General features: G+C 38.2%; 1 protein-coding gene across 9 annotated transcripts in view; it reads left to right on the plus strand.

Moving 5' to 3' along the window:
* The window catches only part of LOC122564772 (histone-lysine N-methyltransferase EHMT1-like), a 144,565-nt gene that overhangs the window by 57,683 nt on the left and 71,556 nt on the right, over positions 1–15,326 (plus strand). For all 9 annotated transcript variants that reach the window (XR_015760738.1, XM_043719980.2, XM_043719978.2 and 6 more), the window contains exons 4-5: positions 12,512–12,662; positions 13,106–13,233. Coding sequence is in view for 8 of the 9 variants with exons in the window: in XM_043719980.2 (XP_043575915.1) it covers positions 12,512–12,662; positions 13,106–13,233 (279 nt within the window). In the remaining variant the exon portion in view is untranslated. The remainder of the gene's footprint in view (positions 1–12,511; positions 12,663–13,105; positions 13,234–15,326) is intronic.

The raw sequence follows: 15,326 nt of genomic DNA on the forward strand, positions 1-15,326 counted from the left end.
TTGAGAATTGTGAAGTATTTACTTTTGTAGAAAAATTATTACAGGGAGAGAGCTTCAATTATGCATAGCATTGATGAGTAGTTAAAGCCCTTTCGGCCCTAAGAATAAAGTTAGGTTTTTTTCTGTCCACTCTGTTTTGATTGGTCAACTTAAGGGGTTTGCTTGTAAGTGGGTTTGTATGTTGGGAAGTTTCAGGAGCCGGTGCTGTGTATGTGGCTGCCAGTGGTTAGTGGTAGCAGCGGGGTTATTTGGAGGAGAGCAAAAACTCCAGAGAGTAATTGAATTAATGAATTATTAATTATGCTGTTTGTCTGAAAAACCTATTTGGTTCACTAATATCCTTCAGGCAAGGAAATCTGTCTGACCTACATGAAACTCTAGAGCCTGGGGCATGGAGCAGGTACTAGTCATAACTGCGGATGGGCATAGTGTGGGGGCATGTGAAGTAAATATGGTATCAGTTGAGTTTTAGTCTGTGTGCATGACAGAGTTTTATGATTCACATATCAGTGTTTTCAGAGTCATGTTTTTTTGAAACCAGCATAAGATGGATAGTTCTTAGAGTGCTAAAGGAATTTGTTTGCATTGGGAAAGTTTTACAAGTGAACAGAATAAATATTTGAAGAGCATTTGCTCGCTTTCAGTTAGAAGGATCAGCATTGATTTTGTATTTTGGCTTGGGGGAAATTCCCATAATTTTGGAAAGCTTTTATTTTCAGTTTATAGAATTCCTGGTTGAAGTTACATGTAAGAATATAATTTTCCTGGAGCAAAGAGTTAATTCAGAAAAATTCGCAATAGGTTGCCTCAATGTAAGTTTGAAAGTCCTAGGCTAGGGTTGTTTGGTTATAAGCCTGAAGATGCCATTTGACTAAAAAAAGTCTAAACTCACTTCTTCCTTGAGTATTCATGCTCTGCCAGACTCTCAGGACTGGGAGTTGAAAGCGACAGCTAAGTCAAACTTATTGATGTGACAGGGAAGGGAATCCTGTCTGGTCTAGACGATGCTGATGAGGTAGATGTAATATTTTAGTTGTGTTTCAGAATCTTTCAAAATGTGGTGTATGGCAGTAGCTTGGTTCATTTGAATTGTCTTCATTTCTTTTGTGTATTAAACTCCTATTTTATTTTTAACACCACGTCTGCAGCGGTGTAAGCTTGTGATTCAGTGAAAGACCATTTTGTCAAACTAAAAAAAAACTCTATTTAGCCATATTTCAGCCTGGGATGTGACCTGTCCAGTAATAACTTCAGCTGAGATCATAACACCACATACTTTACAATGGTCCTTCAGGGAAAGGAGCACTGTTGGCATGTAGTTCAGATGTCATGCATCATTGTTGATGCTTATGTCCTTCTGAGTCCCTAACTTATTAGAAAACATCTGTAAAATTGAGAAGAGCAATAAATGCATCCTTTCCTGTGATCGCTGAGATTTTTTTAAAAGAAGACTAGTCCAGAATGGAGAATTGTAGAAATCGATATTTGTGAATATTAAAATGTGCTAATGTTGGTTCTTGATATTCTTTTCTCTTTGTATCGTGATTATGCACTTTCCTTGAGGGATTTGCCTTTTGGATGGCCTACAATTCAAATGATGGTTGACTCATCTATTACTAAATTGTAAATCGTGTGTATTAACTGAGCGATGTTAAAACTAAGTTTGATTTTGTCCCGACTTTTATGTATATGTACACGTGAGCAATAGGAGTGAATCAGCTTTGTTATGTCTGGGTAATGTAGTCATTTGTAGTCCAACAAAGATCATTGCAGATTCTGTCTTCTTGAATTCCAAGTATTTGTAATGTGTGTGGCTGGAATTAATTTTAAGTCAGAACTAATGGAGAGCTTGTGAACAAAACACAAATGCTGCTGATGGGAGAAATCTACAAGCATAAACTAAAAAAGCTATAAGTACTCAGCAGCTCTGACTGCATTTGTGGAAAAGAAACAAGCCTATTCCTCGCTGAAGCACTTTGCAGGTGCTTCTTCTCTTGCATGTGGTTTTAAAAAACATTTTCTCCTGTTCAGTTGTGTTCCTTCCAATCTGTAATGTCTTGATCAGTGTTTTAAAGGTCTGAAGTTACATACACTAGCTATATACTAGGCTGGAGGACATGTAAATCAATAGTATCATATAGCGAAGGAGAACCTGGGATATTGCTTGATGCTGCACCAGGAGTAAATGGGCCATGTATTGTAACTCTTTTAGTTATAAGGAAAGGTGCCAGCAAAAGAAAAGAAATGTTACATGTTTCAACAGAGGAGGAAATTGTTGGAATATTGTGAGTGAGGAGAAATTGTACCACTTCATATTTTTTCATGGCAGAAGATGCAAAGGTTTACAAGGTGGAAGATGAGGTTCAAGGATTTCTAAGAAAACATCAGAGAAATAGGAAATGGGATAGATTCAATGATGTTCCTGAAAGTCTCAATGGAAGGAAATACTCAGTTAAGAATAATTTTTGCCACATTCTTTGTGTCTTTGCAATTTCTGTTTTTACAATTGCCCAGTTTCCGCAACACCAGAGGAAAGATTGCTATCATCTGCTTAATCTTTTGAGATTCAGTCTGACATTCAGGGTTTTAAAAAAGTCTCGAAGATTGGGAGATAGTAAAAGAAACATTTGTTGAGATTTAGTACAATTTCTTGTTGGAAAAGCAGAATTGAAAAATCACAGACCTGCAATTTTAACTCTGTTTCTCTCTTCACACATGCTATGAGACCAGTTGACTATTTCAGCAATTTTTTGTTTTAATTCCCAATTTCTTGTGTTTTGACATTTTTAAGCATTGAATATCTTTTTCCAGTGCAAATTCTGAAACTTGGCATTTTCTTATTCAAAGTGTAGGAATCAAAGGCTTATTTTCCAACTTTGTGGTTTTTCTAGAATTACTCCAAGGATGAGATACTTGTGTTGTGCAGATAAATTTGAGATGCTGGACTTAGTAGAGAAGTTTGAGATTTGTTACAGGTATTCAATATCATGTAGAACCCAGACAAAAGTCCATAAAGAGGAACTGAGGGACTTTATGACAGAGTGGTAGCATCCCTATCTCTGGGTTAAAAGGCACTGGGAGGTGGTATTGTAGTGCTAATGTCATTGACCAGCAATCCAGAAACACACTTTCCTGACCTGAGGACGTGGGTTTGAATCCCACTGTGGCAGATGGTGAAACATGATTTCAGTTAAAAAAAAAATCTGGAATAAAAAGCTTGTCTAATGATGTTCCTGTAACCACTGTTAATTGTCATTAAATACAAACCCATTTGGTTCACTAATGTCCTTCAGGGAAGGAAATTTTCCATCCTTATCCGGTTTGGATAAATGTGATTCCAGACCTAGTTATACAGCAATGTGTTTGATCCTTTGGGTAATTTACATATGGGCAAGAAAGGCTGGTCTAGCTAGTAATGTCCACATTCCATTAACAAATAAAAAAAGTGTGAATTATTAATGATTGAGGTGAAATCATCAAAGATTTGCTGAAATTTAACCCCCAGATGTTTAATCAATAACTAATGTTTTTTTAAAAATGTTCTATCATTGTCTTGTGCACATACAAGAGGGAAAATATTTGTGCTGATCAAGATAATCATCTTACTGTTACAGTTTGGACATCCTATGTTAACACAAGGTATGAATGAGATCAGCTAGTGACATCACTGGAATCTCAATGGGAATTCAATCCAAGCAATTCAAGCCCTTTAAGCAAGTTCCTCTTGAGTTTTTCATTTCATCAGTCTGGACATGATTTAAACGCAGGATATAAGGGACAGAAATAGGCCATTTTCTGCTGATCTATGAAGAAATTGGGATTTTTTGTATTCTGAATTCTTATCTGCTCTGATCCATTCCCTATTGCTAGATCCAGTTGTGAATCTTGCCTTGTTTGGATTTTTACATATCAGTTTGGTTGATTACCAAGGGGTGAAAGATTATTAGAAATATTCAGGAATGTAGAGTTTTCAGTTAAGAATAAGATCAACCATGATCTTGCTGAATGGCATAGAAGGCTGAAAATGGCATAGAATGGCATAGAAGGCTGAAAAGGCTGAATGGCAGCTGCTTGTTTCTTGTTCCTAGGTTAGAAAGGAATTTATACCCATTGTGGGAACTCCAGTCTGTTATCCCTTTCACCCACTTCTGTCTTGTGTCCATTTACTGTAGAGGTAGTTGAAATCCCAATGATTATTATTCTGTTTTTAAACTCTATATTCCAATTTGTTTGCATATTTCTTTCCCCATCTCTATTCCAATATTATGCACGTAATGACTTACATCTATTAGTATGATTCGGACTTTATTATCTTGTGTCTCTCGTCCATATGGTAATAATTCTGTCGTTCTTATAGCTACGTCCCTATTCTTCAGTGCCATTATTTTATCCTTCGAGTACAGCAACTCCATTCACCTTTTTCCTATCTTTATGAGGTAATATACCTTGCAATGTCTAATTCCCTGCTTGATTTTTCTGTTGCTTTGTCTCAGTAATTCCTATCGTAAGGTTCCTCTGAACACACCTCCTGCTGTATTAAGGACACTGTTGTACAGATATTTTAACTAATTTTTAAAAGGATTTTCTTTCAATTGTGTTTAATCACCTGATGTTACTGTTCCACAACTGTATTTATTCCATCGCCATCAATGTTCACCTCACTTTATTGTTATGTTCTCATTCACAATTTCATTTATATCTAGATTACTAATGTTTCTTAAAGATCCCTCCCTGTATCTTACCAGTTTGAAGCCTTTGCCACCTTCCACTTTACCCTTTCCACTCCGACATTGGTCCCATCCTGGTCCACTATTGCCTATTTTATCTGTACAGCTTCTTCTTGTCTGTGAATTGATGCCAGTGTGAAGGAATCCCTTGTTGTGCATCAGTCCCTTAACCATATCTTTAATTTCCTGATTTGCTTCAATTCCAATTTGCATGTAATAATGGCAATATTTCAATTAATATTTTGTTTATTTAGAAGTGAATTCTTTGTACATCAGCAGAGCCATCTCCCAAATCCTACCTTTGACATTTGTTCCAGTATGTACCCCAGTTGAATTTATCTCTTTTCCTTCCAAGTTCTTTTCTAGATCTAGTGAGAGAACCCTTGCACTGACACTGGATTCTGAATTTCTGGCTGCGAAAGGGGTTACCTATCACACAAATTATAGGGTCTCTCCATTGTCCCCTTGTGCCGGAAATCCCAGACGGCCATCTACACCACAATGCTTTTCCGTGTTTTTTACTTGTTCTCCCTACAGTCGTCCTCTTTGTTGTCACAGAGCCAGTGTCAGAGAGACAACCTCCTCGACCTCTAAATCCTTGCTGCCTAGCTGTCTGGCAGTCACACCCATTCGCTTTGTCTCAAAATGTTTTTCCCTGGGGTGTGACTATCCCTCCCCCTCTCTTCTGTCCCTGATTTTCGCCAACTGCATTCCATCCAGTTTAATGACTGAGCTAGAGAGATTCAAGATTGAGACATCTTACGCTTGGGACCATTTCACATTCCACAAACTCCATGTTGTATATTCAAGATAGAACCTTGGTCTTAGATGAGCTTTAGTTTATTAGCAATTTAGTTAATTTTTTATTCAATGATTCATTAGTTAGATCAAGTAATTTAATGAGTGAAATGTTTAGATTCTCTCAGTTTTAAACTGCATCCTTAATTTAGAGGAGAACCCTTAAAATTCAGGAGTGAATTACCTTCCTTGTTGCCTAATTAATAATTTTGGAGTTCAGCTTTGAGTTGTTGTTGTCTTCTATTACCTTACTCCAACTACACCTGGCTTGTCAAATACAGTGGTAGCATCCAGTTACTCACCGTGCTGAATTCTCTCACTCTCCAAATTCCCAAGTTAAGTATTCTTTTGAAGAAGTATTTAACCAAACTGTATTATGTGCATTAACAAAAGCCACCATTATCTTACTAGCAATCTGAATTAGGACTTGCGGTCCTGAAAAATCAGTCCCTGTTAGCCAAATAATGAACTGTGCATCTGCATATGTAAGGCAGGCTATTCAACTAAACCTGCAAGAATCTGCAAGTTAAGGTTCAAGTTGAGTCATAAATGCACAATGTGACTCAATTTTAGAAAACAATTAACCTTTAAATTTCTGTTACTCACCAAATTCCCTATATACTCTAGCAACAGCCATATCAGCGAACACACTGTAGGTCCATTGCCCCTCTCTGTTGTTTTAACTAATGTGCTCATAAATAATAGCTTAATGATATTGCAAAGGATGTTATTGATTGTTCCCAGATTTATATCCCTGCCATTGAAATCTCGAAGACCACTCAACTGCATTTTAGTATATTATGAAAAATGGTTTGGAAAGCAATCTCTTTAAAAAGTTTGCAGGAAAACCATAATGTTTCTAGGAAAGTGCCTGAACAATAGAAGTGGAAATGTACAAAATTTAACAGTTTTTATAACTGAATCTGAGGACAAAGCAGCCCACTTGATTGACTTTCCTCCAGAAGAAGCAGGTTTGCTTGAATGCATCCTATTTAACCCACCATGTACAAGATGCTTGCAACAACTCATCAAAGCTTAGATAACACTTTTCAAACCTACAACCTTCACCACTCTCAAAGGTAAAGGCAGCAGATACATGGGAACACTGTCAAATTCAAGTTTCACTTAAAGGCACAAATAGAGAGGTATTGGCATTCTTACACCAGGTAGACTGCACTGGTTCCAGAAGACAACTCATCACCTTTTCCACAGCAGTTAAGCAATAAATGTCAGCAATATCCACATACTATAAATGGATTAAAATAAACCAACAATGATCAGACAGATGCAATAATGGGATTAAAAGTTGATTCTCAGTTATCAAAACAAATAGCTCTCTGACCGGCAGCACATTTTGTCAGATAATCATTAGGCCCAAATTACTTTAGTAGAGTGATATGTTCTTCTTGTAGAATGTGGGAGTTTAGGGAGAGTTTATGTGTTACTGAGGATTATATCTGCAATAAATGCCATTGGTTGCAAATCCTATCAGATCGAATGGATTGGTTGGAGACACCGATAGAGGCAATGTGGAATTTACAAAGCAAGTGGGATGTGATGGATGGCAGTTATAGGAAAGGGCGAAAAGTTGCCGATACAGTCACATAGATTGGATAACTCCAGGAAAGATGAGAAGTATGCAGATAATGCAGGAGTCTTTTGTGGCTATCCCAATTTCAAGCAAGTATGCTGTTTTGGAAAATGTAGGGGATGATGGATTTTTCAGGGGAATGTAGCAAGAACAGCCAACTTTCTAGTATTGAGACTGGCTCTAATGCAGTGAGGAGTGCGTTGGGCTCCAAGAGATTGATTGTGTTAGGGGACCCTCTAGTCTGAGGCACAGACAGACGTTTCTGTGGCCAGCAACAAAAAATCAGAATGGTATGTTGCCTCTCTGGTGCCAGGATGAAGGATGCCTCAGAGAACGTGCAGAATGTTCTCAAGGGGGAGAGGGCCCAGCAGGAGGTCATTGTACACATTGGGACCAATGACCTTGGAAGGGAAAAGGATGAGATTCTGAAGGGAGAAAATAGAGAGTTAGGCAGGAATTTAAAAAGGAGATTCTGGAGACTGGTAATATCTGAATTACTCCCAGTGCTGCAAGCTAGTGAGAGTAAGAATAGGAGGATAGAGCAGATGAATGCATGGCTGAGGAGCTGGTGTATGGGAGAAGGATTCACATTTTTGGATCATTGGAATCTCTTCTGGGGTAGAAGTGACCTGTACAAGAAGGACAGATTGCACCTAAATTGGAAGGGGACTAATATACGGGCAGGGAGATTTGCTAGAACTGCTCAGGAGGATTTAAATTATTAAGGTGGGGGAGTGGGAGCCAGGGAGATAGCGAGGAAAGAGATCAATCTGAGACTGGTACAGTTGATAAAATAAGTGAGGGCAGACACTGACAAAGCAGAAAACAAGGTAGGACTGATAAATTAATCTGCATTTATTTCAATGCAAGAGGCCTAACGGGGAAGGCAGATGAACTCAGGGCATGCTTAGGAACATGGGCCTGGGATATCATAGCAATTATAGAAACATGGCTCAGGGATGGACAGGACTGGCAGCTAATGTTCCAGGATACATATGCTACAGGAAGGACAGAAAGAGAGGATAGGGAAGTGGCCTTTTTTGATAAGGCAAGAACTGATTGGGGGCAGATGATTGCTGGTAAAGGGATGGCTGGAAAATGGGAAGCCTTCAGAAATGAGATACCAGAGGTCCAGAGAAAGTGTATTCCTGTTCAGGTGAAGGGAAAGGCTGATAGCTATAGAGAATGCTGGATGATGAAAGAAATAGAGGGTTTGATTAAGAAAAAGAAGGAAGCATATGTCAGGTATAGACCAGATAGATCGAGTAGAGTATACAGGGAGTAGAAGTATACTTAAGAGGGAAATCAGGAGGACAAAAGGGGGCATGAGATATCTTTGGCAAATAGAGTTAAGGAGAATTTAAAGGGCTTTTACAAATGCATGAAAGACAAAAGGGTAATCAGGGATAGAATAGGGTCCTGAATAGAGAGAATAGATTCCCGATGAAGGACATATGTCCGAAACATTAATTCTCCTGCTCCTCAGATGCTGCCTGACCTGCTGTGCTTTTCCAACACAACACTCTTGACTCTGATCTCCAGCATCTGCAGTCCTCACTTTCTCCTAGGGAATAGGGCCCTTCAAAGATCAGATAGGCGGCCTTTGTGTGGAGCTGCAGGAGATGGGGGAGATACTAAATGAGTATTTTGCTTCAGTGTTTACTGTGGAAAAGGACACAGAAGATATAGGATGTAGGGAAATAGATGGTGCCATCTTGAAAAATGTCCATATTACAGAGGGGAATGTGCTGGGTATCTTGAAATGCATAAAAGTGGATAAATCCCCAGGACTTGATCAGGTGAACCCTAGATCTCTATGGGAAGCGAAGGAAGTGCTTGTTGGGCTTCTTGCTGAGATATTTGTATCATCAATAGTCACAGATGAGGTGCTGCAAGACTGGAGGTTGGCTAATGTGGTGCTGCTGTTTAAGAAGATTGGTAAGGACAAGCAGGGATTTATAGACCAGTGAACCTGCTGATGGGCAAGTTGTTGGAGGGAAACCTGGGGGACAGGATGTACATGTATTTGGAAAGGCAAGGACTGATTCAGGATAGTCAACATAGCTTTGTATGTGGGTAATCATGTCTCACAAACTTGATTGAGATTTTTGAAGAAGTAACAAAGAGGATTGGTGAGGGCAGAGCGGTAGACGTGGTCTATGTGTACTTCAGTAAGGCGTTCAACAAGGTTCCCCATGGGAGACTGGTTAGCAAGGTTAGATTTCACGGAATACAGGGAGAACTAGCCATTTGGATACAGAACTGGCTCAAAGGTAGAAGGCAGAGGGTGGTGGTGGAGGGTTGTTTTTCAGACTGGAGGCCTGTGCCCAGTGGAGTGCCACAAGGATCGGTGCTGGGTCCACTACTTTTCGTCATTAATGTAAACAATTTGGATGTGAGCATAGCCAGTACAGTTAGTAAGTTTGCAGATGACACCAAAGTTGGAGGTGTAGTGGAAGTGAAAAAGGTTACCTCAGATTACAAGGGGATCTGGACCAGATGGGCGAATGGGCTGAGAAGTGGCAGATGGAGTTTAATTCAGATAAATGCGAGGTGCTGCATTTTGGGAAAGCAAATCTTAGCAGGACTTATACGCTTAATGGTAAGGTCCTAGGGAGTGTAGCTGAACAAAGAGACCTTGGAGTGCAGGTTCATAGCTCCTTGAAAGTAGAGTCGCAGGTAGATAGGATAGTGAAGCAGGCATTTGGTATGCTTTCCTTTATTGGTCAGAGTATTGAATACAGGAGTTGGGAGGTCATGATGCAGCTATACAGGACATTGGTTAGCCCACTGGAATATTCTGTGCAATTTTGGTCTCCTTCCTATTGGAAGGATGTTGTGAAACTTGAAAGGATTCAGAAAAGATTTCCAAGGATGTTGCCAGGGTTGAAGGATTTGAGGTATAGGGAGAGGTTGAATAGGCTAGGGCTGTTTTTCCTGGAGCATCGGAGGCTGAGGGGTGATCTTTATAGAGGTTTACAAAATCATGAGGGGCATGGATAGGATAAATAGACAAAGTCTTTTCCCTGAGGTGGGGGAGTCCAGAACAAAAGGGCATAGTTTAGGCTGAGGGGGGGGGAAGATATAAAAGAGACCTGAGGGTCAACGTTTTCGTACAGAGGGTGGTACATGTATGGAATGGACTGCCAGAGGAAGTGGTGGTGGCTAGTACAATAGCAACATTTAAGAGGCATTTGGATGGGTATATGAATAGGAAGGGTTTGGAGGGATATGGGCCGGGTGCTGGCAGGTGGGACTAGATTGGTTTGGGATATCTGGTCGGCATGGATGATTTGGACCGAAGGGTCTGTTTCTGTGCTGTATACATCTATGACTCTGCCATTGACGAAATGAGAGAAAAGAGGGAGCAAGGTTTACCTGTTAGGCTTTTTGAGGGCTGAGCACTCCCTTTATAGTTTTGCATTAATGAAATCAGTCATAGTCACCATAAAATGATTGGGTTCAATGTAGCATTTGAAAGTAAAAAGCATTTAACAGCTGCGCTGACTTTAAGGAGATGCAATGAAGACATGTCCACATTTAACCGGGAACATCTGCTAATGGGTGAAACAAATGAAGAATGGTGAATGATGTTGAAAGAAACGTTTAATGCAATACAGAACCAGTTTAAATCCCTGAGAGGGCAAATTCCACTTAGTAGAAAAAACAGCGATGGACAACTGAACTGGGGACAGCATAAGATTAAAAGAAAAGGTGACAAAAGTGCAAAAAGTAGCACAGATCTTGTCAACTGGGAATGATACAAAAACCAGTAAAAAGCCACAAAGAAGGTTGTAAGAGCGACTAAAAAGAATTGTGAATGAATCTTGTAATAGACATAAAAATCAATGTGAAGAAATATTTACTTAAAGGGAAAGTGGGAAGTCAGGAGCAATGTTGTCCCACTAGGACTGAAAATAGGATATTGTCAGTGACTATGGTGAAATGCAGGCACCTTGAATAATTGTCTCACTATTTACAATAGAAAAGGAGGATAGCTTGTTAAAAGTCCCAGGGAATTAATAGTGGAATAGGGACAGGGATTGAATAAACTTATTTGAAGTAAAATATTGAAAATGAGGAATGAAATAATGACAACTCCTCAGTATCTGACAGTTTTGGTTGAGGGTATGGAAAGTAGTAGGGAAGTGCATTACAGCATAAATGTACTAAATGTAATCTTTCAGAGTTTCATAGATACAGGAGTCGTCCTTCTGGATTGGAAAATTGCATATGTCACTTTTTTTAGGAAGGGAGAAAGAGGAAAACCAAGAATTTAAAGACCAGTTAGCCTAACACCTGTGGTGAGGAAATTATTGAAATCTATAATCAAGGAGAAGGTAATTGAGCACCTTAAATTTTTCAGTTAATTAGGAAGAGCCAGCATGGATACTTGGCAGGTAGGTCATGTCTGACGAACCTCTTTGGACTGTCTGTGGGTGTTATTTATGTGGGCTTCCAGAAAGCATTTGATAAAATCTCTCATAAGAGACTGTTAACTAAGGTAGATGCCCTTCAAGTTGAGGGCAAATTATTGACACAGCTGGGAAACAAGTTGAGTGACAGGTTGGTGTCATCCTCCAAATACACTAAGTTAAATTAATGTTCCAATGCCCATTCACCTCTCTCCTTCAACTGATTATCTGATCTCTTAAAAGTTGACAACATTCAAAGTGAATTAGGAATGGACAACAGATGCTGGATACCCACATCCCATGAATGATTAACGACATACACTGATACTTAATCACACATACTATGAATTCCACAGCGCCTTTGCCATCAGCAAAGAAGTTCCTTATGCAATCTGTGCTAATTTTTAGACAATTGATTTTAAATGTTATAGAGCGCAGAATCAATGAGACTGTTTTATCTCTTTACTGTGTTCCATTCCATCATAATTGTTACCATATTTGTCCAATCACTGTTCTAATGAAAATAGGTACAATATTAAAATCTGTACCAGTGAAATAATATATTGCTCAATGTAAAAAAAGAAGCTTGAATAAAGTCTCAGTTGTGGTTTTTGACAACTGAGGATTGTTTAATATATATTTGTGATTTTACAATCGCGGTTAAGAGAATTCAGGAAATCGGTTGATTTTGCTACTGTTATCCGGCCAGTGATGTTTTAAAGAAACTTGTGTTGTATCACAAAGCTTGTGAGAAGTTAATTGTGTTGTGTTCAATTGTACACAGTATAAAGGGACTAATTTCACTAAAGAACCAACTAAGGTCTTATTAATTGACAGTAATTGGCTTTGACTAAATTTATTTCATGCGTATTAAATTTACAATTATGCTTTATCAGGACATTGATATCTGTTATAATTAGAGTGTTACTTTTAAACTGCAGTGTTAAAAAGCTTTAATTTTGTACTTCTACTTTTCAAAGTCACCAAACAAAGACCCAAAGGAAGAAAGTGTAAATAGTCTAGAATGTGGGAAAAAGCCACCATCACCTCCATCACCACAACCAACACCAACCCAGCAACTGATACTACCTCAGAATCAGAACAGTACTGCCACTTGCAAACCACAATCAGGTAATAAGAAAAACTGAACAGGAATGCGATAACTTTTCATTTGATTGTGCACTCAGTGTAATATTGGACATGTATAGACATCATTGTTATGTGTAAAAGGATGAGTATTTTAAGGACCGTAGTTACTGGATGAAATCTCTTGCTGTAAATTTAAAATGTCCTGACTACTGCATAAAAGGGATTGTGCTATGGCAGAAATGTTAATTTTTAAAGTAGTTGGAGATGGAATTTTTGTTGTCATGTTTATTTTGATTTAAAGGCTGAATAGCGCAGCATATAACACATATTTAGGTAGTGCATTACAACATATCCGTTTGTGTACAACTACGTGCATTTCTGATTGACAAGGCAGCAGATCAATTTGAAAGACAGCCATGACTTAAAGTAAGGAAATTCATGCTTTTCAACATATTAAATGTTCAAAATAATCAAAACTTTGACAGTGGCTAGGAAGAAGAAGAGGAAAATGGGAACCTATAGCCTGGCTCCTAAGAAGAAGACCAAACTGCTAAAACAGCGCACCGTACTTGAAATGTTTCAGAACATGTCACAGTCTGCAGCTGGCATGCAGGTGGGTTGAAAAAGTGCAAGTACATGATAAGAGGAACTTTCCTGTCTGTACGTCAGGGAAATGTATTATCACAGCGGAGTATAAATTGGTTTTCCCCTCAATTCTTTAATTCAGTTTAAAGAATAGCCACTATTAATTGTGAAGATTTGATGATTTTGTCAAGTGCGTGTTGCAATTTTGTTTATTCAGTCTTGGGTGTGGATTACACTATCTGGGCTAGCATTTATTGCTCATTCTTGTTACCATTGAGAACATAGGGATGAACTGCCTTCTTGAACTTCCACAGTTCATTTGGTGTCGATACATCCACAATGCCATGAGGGATGATATTGAAAGAAACTCTGCTGAGATTGTATCCTTTCTAAAACTGAAATTAAATTTTACCTTTCTGAAGTGCATGCTGTACCCTAGTTAGTTATAGGATTCATAATGATGGATGATGATCCAAGACACACCCATTTATTTTTTTAGCAGAACCAATTTTTCTTAAAATTGAGGTGCAAGTTGCTTTAGATGAAAATAGAATGTTCTACTTAAAAACACTCATTCAAATAGTTACATTTTATTAAAATAGAGTGAACATAGCTCTAAAAAACTACATTACTTAGTGCAATTTGCAAGCAAAGTATTCATTACTCTGTCATATCAATGCAAAAGTTTAGGTCCTGACATTTGTTTGCTTAGTTTATTTTTGGCACCAATGTCTCCATTTTATATATAACACGAAATCAAGAATTGTGAATCTTAGGTGGAAAATTAAACTTGGACATCGTTTGGAAATAATAAAAATTAATACCATGAAAATCAATGCAATTCTTAAAGCGATCACTCATTCAGTATATTCACTCGTCTCAGAGATGTAAGTAAAATTGAGCAAAAATACAACCTTTGTCTACCTTGGCTTTAGAATTTCTTCTCTTTTGCTTCCTGCAACACTTGGACAAAGAAGGATACCACTATGGCTCTCCACAGATCTTTATCTCATTAGTTTTTGCATGTTATTATGTTGTCACAATGGTGTAAATAGAGGAGAAATAGCTCAGCAAGTATGGGGACTGAAACCATGCCATTGCATTCTTCTGTAATCTAAACAGTTTAGCTAACTGGTCATACATTTAATTTCTTACCATTGCGAAATTAAAGAAATAATTTTCCCTGCATAACTAATATTTTTCTTCCTCTTATCCCATTTGCTCTAATGCCATAGCATAGAACAGTCCTCAAGATAGTTGAATCACGCTTTACTTTTCTCAATCTACCCATTGCATGTGGTCTCATCCCAGACAAATAATGACTGAATTCCACAAATGTTGTTTAAAATAAATATTTAGTGTTCTGCAGTGGATGACCTTTGAAAGTTTCCCTTAAATCATGAGAATGACATAAATGAAGAGGAGAATTCTCTTTGAAAATGTGTATTGGCCCAGTTGCAAATAATAACAAAGGCCTTTTATTTGATGATTAACAATGATCTAACTGCTACTTTGGTTTAATTCTAATTAGTCACTTAGTTGGAATGACCTGTGGCAGTTTTGCTCTGGGTTAGTATAAAATTGTTAATTATAGGGCTTTTGTGGTCCAATACTGTATCTCTACCTCTTGGGCAAAAGTCTTGGGTTCAAGATCTTCCTGCTCCAGAAGTGTGTCATAACGAGTATGAATAGATTGATTTAAAATACTTAAAATTACTAATTGAGCAAGTTTGAATCTCTTTTCAATGACTGTTGTGGGATATTTGATATACCAGATATGGCTGTGTTGTTAGAAGATTCCATAATGAAGAAAATAATAATATGGTATGGGCAACATTTTAGATAAATTATAAAACCATCTATCTAACAAATATAGTTCTGTGTTAAAAGCAGCCTAAGGTAGTTTATATAAGTGGCAAACACAGCCTTTGCCACTAATGCAGCATGAAGGAGATGTGCGACAGAAAATGAATGCTGATTATGTTTGAAAGTGTCTGTCGGCTACACTGTGAAGCAATAGATTTTAAGTCCCTTGTATGAAAGTCATTCAAAGCCATCTTTGAAATTCCATGGAATTTGATGTGGTTCTGTTCGCCGAGCTGGAAGTTTTTGTTGCAAACG

Source organism: Chiloscyllium plagiosum, unplaced genomic scaffold (genome assembly GCF_037043375.1).
Source record: "Chiloscyllium plagiosum isolate Xiang-an unplaced genomic scaffold, Cpla_swu_hap1 HiC_scaffold_21, whole genome shotgun sequence".
Taxonomy (NCBI): domain Eukaryota; kingdom Metazoa; phylum Chordata; class Chondrichthyes; order Orectolobiformes; family Hemiscylliidae; genus Chiloscyllium; species Chiloscyllium plagiosum.